Genomic DNA, 10,797 nt, shown 5'->3' with positions numbered 1-10,797 from the left:
AATGAATTGGTTGCAATCTCATCAGGCAATCAGACGTGAGATCAACACAGCTGTTGGGACAGTCACAGCCAGGAAGATTCTAGTTAGAGGCCTGTCAGGAGCACAGGAGCAAAAAGCATTGTTGTCACGTGGGATGACACCAGCAAAGATTTATTAATATATTCCTCCAAGAGCCATTTAAAATCAGTGCCATGCTTTCAAAGATTATAAAACAGTTTAACATTACTATGGGTAGGATTTTAGCTGTTTTCTTAAATCTCTTCCTTCAAAAGCAAATATGACTTTCTTTTAAAATTGGGCATATAAAATCTACTCTTGTTACTCTGAAGCAACAGATACCATATAGCATATTAAGATTTTTGTGTATAATATATTTATTTGCATACAGAAATATGTATTTCTATTATACATTTCATTACTTTATTTATAGAATATGTATATTAAGCATACAGCATATTCCAGGAAGACACATTAAATATGCACACAGTTCATGCTGCAGCGTGCACCCTTTTAAGAGAAGCATATTTAAGAGGCGTGGTATTGTATATACATGCTGAAAATACACTTTGCACAGTTCATCCAGCTTTGGGTGCTTCCCTAATCTATTTGCAATACCAGTGCTGTGGTTGTTGAAAGAGATTATCAAACTGGAGAAAAGGTAACTACCAATGAACTAAGTAGAAGAAAATAAAAGTAGATTGCACTTCTAAGTATGTCTTGCCATCATTTTGAACTCCCATCTCCCTCAGTGTCAGATTTTCAGGATCAAAAAAGCAGTGAATGAAGAAAGAGCAGGAGAATGTGGGACCTCTAGCTTCCACATTCAAACTGGAAAACTTATCCCACGTGACTTGTTATGTTGGTGACTTTGTCCTAACACTTGGGAGATAGCATTAAATTGAACAATGAACTGATAAAAGGGCAATGATTTCTTTTTTCAAGAAATGAACTGGCTTTTTCACATTCTTAATCTCCTCTTCTAATAAGACCACTCTGGGATATTTACATTATTGCTATGAGGAGAGCAGAAATTCTTGACTGATATTCACCTTTTCAGTGAAAACAAAGGAGATGAATTACATTATTTCTGAAAGAGGCCCTTAACGTTTTTGAAAGGAAAAATGGCAGCTCCAATAGAAACTTACCATATTGACTGCAACCATTTTAACGGCCAACTACTATAACCTCACTTGACTGGACTCTGTGGCAATCATCATCGGACATTAAGATGGTGGAAACAATGTGCTATGTGCACGGTCTGGTGACTTTGGATATGTAGATGTGTCCTGTGTTCCCAATCTGTGAGTTACAAATATGCCAAACTCAATGGATGACAGTGTGTCTGATACATGATTGGTGAGCATTACCTTTTTCAAACAAGTGAGCAGTTTGCATTGACATTCTAATAGTGATACAAGATTATTTTCCCACTTATACAAAGCAAGCTCTAGAATCTCTTAAAATAGACCAGGGTTTCTCAATCTTGGCACTATTGACATTATGAGCCAAATAATTCTTAGTTGTGGGGGGCTATCCTGTGCATTGTGAGCTGTTTAGCAGCATCTCTGTCATCTACCCACTAGATGCCAATAGCCCTACCCCCAGTCGTGGCAACCAAAAATGTCTCCACACATTGTTAAATGTCCCTAGTTGACAGCCACTGAAATAGACAAATCCAGCAATGGTTAACGCAAAACTTTGAATACAATCTCCATATCCTTTTAACTATCTACCATTTTCAGTATTCTTTCCTTTTTTTCTGATTCCGGTTGACAAAGCTTCCATGACATGTCAGTCTATATTCAATTCCTTTCTTTCCTGCTTGGTGGTTGCCCTTTCAATAAGGTTATGGTGGCTAAGGTGAAGATCAAGAATAGAAGGAAGGAAGGGTAGGATAGAGTAGAAATGGACAGTAAGAGCCAGTTTGGTTCATGGTGAGTTGGATTGTTACAGCAGATAAAAAAAGAACAAATCCAGAATCCTGAATCCTTGAATCCAAAGAGTTCATCTCAACTAAAGATGAATCTACATCACAATGGTACAACAAGTTAATAAGTGAAATATTCAGCCAGTCAGTTGTTTTGTTTACAGCAAACCAGAGTCCATTGGCTTGATGTCTCCTCCACTCAAGTGACACATTGATTTGAAAATAAAAATAAAAATAAATATGGATTTAAAATGTAAGTTTACATGTAAGTAATTATAGAGTAATCTTTATGAACTGATGCTGTATGTTCACACATAGAAGATTGGGGGGGTGACAAGTTATTCAAACAAGAAATTATTTTTATGTAGGATAAGTTACATACAAATATTGTTGGCAATTTGCTTCTTACTAACTATTCTTTTTTGTTGTAGTTTACCTTGTGCTTTTTTTTTAATTCTCAAAATTGAAATGCCATCAATAAGCCAAGTGACACAAAATAACTCTAATTAAATGCTAAGGTCTAATACTGACAAATTCATCATGCAAATCACATTGATATTACTGGTCAAAATATCATGAAGCCCATAAGTCTAAAATGCAAAATATGAAATTTGAAAAGGCTTTTATAAATTTGATTTCTATTAATTGGGCCATCTTTAGAAAATCTGATTGGAAGATTATAACAAAGGTAATAAGAAAAAAGTTGAGGGATAAAAATAACTAGCTAAATGTGAATCAATATAATCATATATTTATTTGGGGTACCAAATAAAAAGTTTCTACATGGGCAAGATTCTTTATAAAGCCACCATTTAGGTAATAGTTCCTGACCTGACTTTTTTATGGTCTAGAATTAGACAAATGCTAAAAAGTGATGCAGGTAGAGCCACCTACATTCTTTTTTCAGATTCTGCTGAGCTCATTTAGCTTCTGTTTAGTTATCAACTACATTTCTATCACAAAGATTATTATACCTCTATTGATAGAATTTTGAAGTTAAAAAATTTTAGAGATAATTGACAATTTGAGGAATATGGAACATGTGGTTTCAGTAAATGTTTTTGAATTACTCTTTTTTTCCCCCTGCACTGCTCATAGGATAGTTATACACAAGCTGACTTGACTATAAATTAAATACTATCCTTTAGCAGGCATTGAAGAGAAGGTCTTAATCTCTTGGGACTGACCCAGAAGTCACCGGTGCCACGTGAGTATGTTAATCCTATTTAGGATTCCAAAAGAATAAGGCAGCATCTTCTTCCTGCTGACAAAGGCCGGGGGTTCATGTTTTACAAGTTAACATTTCATACATGGGTCAGGCAGATTCAGGGTGAAAGAGAATGCCCTTTCAAACTTTTATTTTCTTATCTCAAATTCATTGGGCCTCAGTAAACTTTCTCCAACTAGAATGACCATTATTTAATTTGACGAAATCTCAGTTTAGAAAATGACTTGGTTTCTCAATCGTGTTTATGTATTAGGTAGGCTATTCTATTAAAATAAGAGGCTAGTTTAGAAGAAAACCAGATGGGTGAAAACATTTCACATAGAGGATCATAAGTGAACTAAATCCTTGTAGGCTTTTATACCCTCAAAGAATGCAAAGGACAAGGTGGGAAAGGGTGAAATGCCCATTTTCATGGCTGTCTTTGGCTGTATTTAGTGAAAATCCTGCAGATTTTGCCCTTACACAATGTAGAATGGGGAACTGCCAAAACCAATGCCATAATGAGAAAATAATGATGTGATCTACTCAGGTTTTTTGTTTTTGTTTGTTTTTTCTTTTGGTGGTGAGAAAAGGGAAAGGTAAAAAAATAGGCATTTGTTACTTTGCATTTCTCCAAATAAAACCATAACAAAATAATAATATATGCTTAACACTCTGGAGACCATTTCTACATCCTTTTTTGATTTTATTCCTTCACTTCCCCAACGTATGTCTATTTCTTCACGTTTAAGTCTCCATGTTAGCTTGTAACTGTGGCATTTCATCCTCATATGGAACACGGGGAAATTTTTAAAAAACAAAAAAAAAGGGAGCAAGGTTATTAATCTCATTGTGCAGAGATAAAATTGCAGATTCGAAAGCCCTTCTTCAAGAGAGAACGAGAAAGCGTAGATCGTTACTTAAATCCACAATTCCAACACATCTCTTTCATGGCCTCATTGCTCCTAAAAGGCTAGGGTTTATAAGGTGCAAGTTTCTCAAATTGGAGCATAGGCACCATAAGAGTGTCATTGTTGGGCTCCTTAATTGCACATTCCATAATAAGACTATAAAGTGCAATGGCAGAGATTTTAAAACTAGGAGCTCTTTTATCCCTTTTCTTCTTTCCAAGCTCCCCTTGACTACCTTCTGTCTTTACCAAGCTGTTTTACCTTGTAGCGCCTATATTCTTGTAATGACACATTAGAAGGTGTTTAAAGGTCTTCTTGAAGGTGGCATTACAAAGTGCATAACAGGCAGGGTTGATAGTGCTATTGATGTAACAAAGCCAATAACCAATTGTCCATACTGTGTTGGGGATGCAGGGTGCACAGAAGGTGTTAATGAGCACCATGACATTGTATGGGGCCCAAGTGATGATGAAAGCCAACAGAATAGCCAAGATTGTCCTGGTCACTTTCTTTTCCCGGGAAGGAGGAGGCTTCTTTTTTGCAGGCTGCTTAGTCATTTTCACAATCTTGCGAGCTACGATGTTCTGTTTTTCATCTCCATTTTGACCCGAAGAACCAACTAGCTCCACAGTGGTATTAATTGGGGTGCACGAGTCCCCTTTTTGGGTCTTGGTGACAATCTTGATGCATGTTTGCTTAGAGTTCTCATCTTTGGAATGGCCCAGGGAAGTAGAAACTGTGTTTTCATCCTGGGTTATTTCATCTTCTCTCATATTAGAGGCGACAGCACTGACTGAGGTGGAATCATTGGAGCTCTCTTTCTCCTCCCCCTGGACACAGTTTTCAGTCACAGCATCTCTGGTAGCCTTGCCATTCTGGATTTTGTTGTGCTCCAGACCATCATCACTGCTGGGCATGTTATTGTTGTTTGGCTTCACTATCCTTCCTTGTATCAGACTTGGAGAAACTGGATCTTGGTTGGCCACAGGCTCCTTCTTCTCTTTCTTTATCCTGCTCTTGCTGGCTCGGGATATGTGCCAGTATAACACAGTCATGATGATCACAGGCAAATAGAAGGCTGCAATGGCAGTACCAAAAGTAACAGCAGCATTGGAAAAAAACTGAATGTAGCATTCCCCATCCTCCACAGTTCTCACCCCTACAATGAACTGCCAGAAGAGAATGGCTGGAGCCCAGAGGATGAAGGAGAGGACCCAGGCAGCTGCAATCATCATACCTGCCATTTTCGTGGTCCGCTTGACTGGGTAGGTGAGCGGTTTCGTGACACAGAAATACCTGTCAAAGCTGATGATAAGCAGATTCATCACTGAGGCATTGCTGACCACATAGTCCAGGGCTAGCCAAAGGTCACACACCACAGGTCCCAAAGGCCAGTAGCCAATCACAGTGTAGAGGGTGTACAAGTTCATGGAGAAAACACCAATGATGAGGTCAGCACAGGCCAAGCTGAACAAAAAGTAATTGTTGACAGTCTGGAGGTGGCGGTTGACTTTAATGGAGACCATGACCAGGATGTTCCCGATAATGGTCACCAAACTGAGGGATCCAGCCACAAGAACAATAAACACCACTTCGAATGTCTTATAAGGACTGGTCAGAGCCAGGCCATTGTTAGAGGAGTTTGTTGAGTTATTCATTTTGTGTTCTCTAATCAGTAGCCAAGAAGCCAAATAAACATTTAAACCTGCAGAGAAATAGAATAAAATTAACAAATATAATACAAACATTGCTTTAAAATATATCAGATTTTTTCCTTTTGAGCCTCATTTTCTTTGGCCAAAATCTTCCCTCCTTCCTCTACATGTTTATTGTGCCTACCTGCCCCACTTCTCCACATAAAAGGCAAAAATTTCAAGTGGAAGGGTCAAAAGATCCTTTCAGGCTAGCAATATATTTGAAGTCTGATAACATTCTGAACGTGTCCATACCTAGACATGAATATCTGTCTGTCTATCTGTCTGTCTATCATCTATCTGTCTGTCATCAATCAATTTAACTGAGCATAATATTGATGAATTGAACTAAATAAACCAAAATTATACATAAACTTTCTAAAGCATCAAGAGCTTCTGGTATGGACATAAAAATTAATAAGCCAGTAGGAGGACAAAATACAAAAGAAAACATAAAATTTGTTATATTGAATGTGTGACTTTTATAGTCAGTAGCATCTTTCCACCTGGTAGCTCTAAGTGTTTTCCATAATGATACTGAAAATGATAATAATAAAGATAACATAAATAATAATGCTGTATTAGCCAATACACTTCTCCCAATGACTATTATTTTCCTCTGATCTCCATTTTACACTTGTAGTTAGTGTCACGTGGTTAGCACTTCCAATATTCCATATCCTGCAAAAGAAGTTATTTATTAAATACATATCAATATGATTATGCCAATTTTCTGAATGTTTTATTTTTCAAATCACTGCCAAGTCTATTATGTTACTGTTCTTCCTGCCAAATCTTTGGTACAGTAAGGCTAGGATTTATATTTGTTTGGCAGAAGAGGGAACTGAAGCCCAGAAAGATTAAATAACTTATGTAAGGTCACATATCAAGTCAATGATAGAGAGAAGACTACGACCCTTAGTTTGTTCAATCATTCACTCATTCACTTTGTCCTCACATACTTATCGCACAATTTCTCTGTCTTAGGCATTGTCATAAATGCTGGGCATTCAGCGATCGTTAAGACAGTGTCCCTGCCTTTGAGAGGCATATGCTCTGGTGGCAGCAATGGGTGGGTAAAGAAGCAATTATTAAACCCCAGTGTACTTTCTGCTACCCATCTTGGTTGTGTTTAAGTAAACAGATAATCATCATTTTTCAGATAATGACACTGAAGCCAGGCAACCATTGAGTGATCTTTTATAAGAGACATAGGAAAGAAAGTTAAAAGTTCATCAAAGGAGTCATGACACGTTTCTGGAGACACAGCATCTGTAGGAAATACTAGCCTAAACTGACAAAATCTATGTAAGTTGTGTGAATCAAAAAGGAAGCATTGTTGAGAAGTTATTGGGCATTCAAAATTCAGAAATGTCTATTCATTCACGTCCCTCTAATCACAAAGAGATACAGGTGGGGCAGTGGTTTTCCCTTGAAATCCATGTAGAAAATAATTTGCTAAGCACCTTCAAAGTACAAATAGCATTTAAACAAAAAGGTTATTCAGCTTAGAAAGCAAGTTATCTTCAAGGATTCTTAAAAAGCTATGACTTAGGAGGGGGTTGGCTTTAATAAATAAAACCCCAAACTCAGAGTCCATAAAGAAATATATAGGGAAGTGCTACATAATTATTTAAAATTTTTGCATAGAAAAAATAAAAGTAAAAATAAAAATTGGGAAAATATTTGTAAAGCACATAATAGAAAGTTACCTAATTTCCTTAACATCAAAGATTTTTGAAAATAAATGAGGAAAGATGAGAAGACTAACAAGCTAAAACATTGATATATTAGTTAGATAAAAGGCAAATTAAATGTTAATAACTTTAAACATATGGAAAGTTTATGTTTTTCATAAACCTCACAATTTGAAAATGCAAACACATTAGTGGAGATACAGGAGGTGGTTTAGTCTTTCCATGACCCATCATTCTGTCCCTAAGTCATCAGTCTAAGGTACCTTAAGACAATCCAAGTCACCCAAAGATGTCTGTTAATCTAGACTGAGAAAAAAAATGCAAACACAAGCAATGGAAACCATTTCCCCATTCACAGTGTTAAAGTTGTTGGACATTATTGGTTGGAGTACTGGGGTAACCTCCTTGGAGGACAACTTATCTATACCTATAAAAATTTATATACATTTCCAAAAATTTAAAATGAAGAAACACTTGTCTCAAGAATACTACATATAGAAATTTATATTTCAGCTATAGTTATAAAAATGTGCAAAGAAGTTTACTCAAGGATGTTCATTCACAAATGTTACAGCAAAGAAAAAACTCCTAGAAATATTAAAACAATTCATTGACAGAGGATTGGTTAAATATGTTATGGAATACTCTTACAATGGAATAGTACACAGCCTTTAAAAGATAGAGGTAGATATATGTGTTCTGGCATTGTTGTGGAAACTTAGAAGATAATATGATCAAAGCAAGGCACAGAATATTAGAGAATCTAATTCTGTGTTTTTCAGAATGATGATTATATATATATTAATCTTCAGATCAGAGGAAACATTGAAGAGTTTAATCAGGGGAATGATGTTAACGGAATGCAACTCACCAGCTGGCCTTCCAAAATTATACATGAGGTGTCAGCTACAGGGCCAGGAGGAAGGAGCTTAAAAAGGGTCATTTACTTTTGACATTATATGCTTCAGGGTACTGTTTAATGTTTTCATTATGAACATAGCTTTGTATAATGAAAGCAAATGCAGATTCTCAGGCTCACTCCAGACATCCTGATTTAGAACCCATAAGCTATGTTTGGAAACACTCCTAAAGTCTCTCTTCTCTTATCTCTTTTAAAATTTGGTTCATTATGTATTGTCCCACCCTCGTACACCACAACCTATCTCTGTTGGCTTGGTCTTCATCCACCACATGAACATCCCCAGTGTCTCTTGTGTATTAAATTTAGGAGGAAATATTCCTTCACTATTAAACTCCTCACCAGGTATTACAAGGAGCTTGGTTTTATTAAAGCATAGCACGACCGATTTGAACATAAGGCTGCAGAGGTATACAGAGGTAGAGGTCTCATCATAAAGTCCTTATGGAAAACATAGGAAGTTTGACTTTAGTCCGTAAGTCATGGAGAAACATTGAAGAGTTTAGTCAGGAGAGTAATTTTGATTGAATGGAACTTGTCATATTTCCTTCCAAAATTCTCCATATCCTGTTTTAACCATCTTTGTGAATCATGTTATCACCACTTAAGTGCTCAAGTTAAAATTCTGAGCCATGTCCTGACCTTCTGCCTCTTCCATACTTCCAGCGGCCAAGGGGTAACCATGACCTGTCAATGCTACCTCTTAAATATTGTTTGAATTTATACTTTGTTCCTATTTTTTTACTACCATTTCCTTATGTTAGGCCCTGCCTCCTGATATTCTTGACATAATTAAGTCCTTGATAAAATTTATAATCTTGCCTCCTTGCATCTTTCCAAAAGTATCTCACTTTCCTAAATATCCCAAATATAAAGCAATTATATGCAGTTCTCCAAACATATCATTGTGTTTTATGACTTTATGCCATTTTATATTCTTGTCTCCTGCCTTAAAGCACCTTCTTTTCATCCTCTTATCCTTTCATCCTCACATTTCCCACCCGTGCCCCCTATTTTGCCTGCAGGCATCATGAACTCTAAGAAACCCTTTTGATAACTCTTGGCCTAGCCAATTTTTTCTCAACTCTGCTTCCATAGCACGGCTTGTGTCAATTTATTCTGTCTGTCATTTTTATTTGCTTGTTTGTTTGAGTTAGAGTCTTTTGAAAGTCAAGTGGAAAGCCAAGTTAATCACATTCCTTAGACTATGACCAACATCCTCACCAGTCTTTGCAAGATCCTTCTCTTATTTTTATCTTAACAATATTTTGCTTCTTTTCATTTCTAATTCTCACATTCCGTTATCCTTTCTCTCCTTTAGCACTTGCTCGAATTGCTTAGACTATTTCTTTGGCTGCAACTGTGGAAATATAATGGTTTTCTTTTCCCTTATGATCTTAATTTGCTAATGTAAAATGATACGATATAAGAACTTGGACTTGCATATAAATTTCCCTATCATGTGTGCCCAGAGGTGGGACCACTGAACCAAGGTATGCATATAAGCCTTCTGATTCCTGCCATGTTGTTCTCCTGGATGGCTGCAGCAGGTCCTGCTGTCATCAGGCAAGTTCTGTTTCTCAATAACCTTTAAACAACTGTTATTATGCAACTTCCTAAGATTTGCCAATCCAAGAGAGAGAAAGAGTAGATTTTTGTTTTAATTTGCATTTCTCTGATTACTAGAGAGGCTGAGCACTTGTTTTCATGTAGTTAGTAGTCTTTCAGGTTTCTATTTTCATAGATCCCCTGTTCATACCTTGGACCCATAGGACACGGATTGATACAACTGTCTATGTATTTTCCTCCTTCAGTAGAAAAACAGTGAGTTTTGACTTAGTCTTTATAGCTCTACTATCTAGTTCACTGCCTCAAGTATAACTGGTGCTCAAAAAATGTTGAATTAATACAAGATCAACAATTAATATTATCAATTCAACTCCTATTTACCTAATCAGTGGAATTGTTTCAATAATACTTTTCTTTAACAGAATTTTTTTGGTCATCATTCATACAATTGTTTATTCATGTAGTTTAATTAAACAAAATAATTTCACTAATCCACTCATTATTCTATTGATTCCTTATTCGCTAAGGTAACTGTAAGATCAGTATTCTGACTTGCTTATAAGTCAAGAAGTCTGACTTGCTTGTCTATTCATTAGATAAATTCATGGACCTTTTTGTAATTGAGTTACACACACACACACACATATATATATATATATATATATATATCTGTTTCATGCAATGTTCATTTTAATAAATTTTAATTGAAAAATACCAAACATTTATTTTCTGAATGTCCTGTTTGACACTTTATTCTTCACATACATTTCAATACATCATAGGACTATATTTATTTTAGTTTCAAAAAACTTTTTGGCGACTTCCTCTTAAGAATAATGTGTAAATATAACATTTATGTTAAAAAATAAATTT

The 10,797-nt window shown here is 36.0% G+C and overlaps 1 protein-coding gene across 3 annotated transcripts in view; it reads right to left on the bottom strand.

Moving 5' to 3' along the window:
- Positions 1 to 356: 356 nt before the first annotated feature.
- The window catches only part of CHRM2 (cholinergic receptor muscarinic 2), a 146,318-nt gene continuing 135,877 nt past the window's right edge, over positions 357 to 10,797 (bottom strand). For all 3 annotated transcript variants that reach the window (XM_070617826.1, XM_070617827.1, XM_070617829.1), the window contains exon 3: positions 357 to 5,750. In XM_070617826.1, coding sequence (XP_070473927.1) covers positions 4,303 to 5,703 — 1,401 coding nt within the window. In that variant the 5' untranslated portion in view covers positions 5,704 to 5,750 and the 3' untranslated portion in view covers positions 357 to 4,302. The remainder of the gene's footprint in view (positions 5,751 to 10,797) is intronic.

The sequence above is a fragment of the Equus przewalskii genome, chromosome 4, assembly GCF_037783145.1.
Source record: "Equus przewalskii isolate Varuska chromosome 4, EquPr2, whole genome shotgun sequence".
Taxonomy (NCBI): domain Eukaryota; kingdom Metazoa; phylum Chordata; class Mammalia; order Perissodactyla; family Equidae; genus Equus; species Equus przewalskii.
The sequence above is the reverse complement of the archived record's forward strand: the minus strand, read 5'-3'. Positions and strand labels throughout refer to the sequence as shown.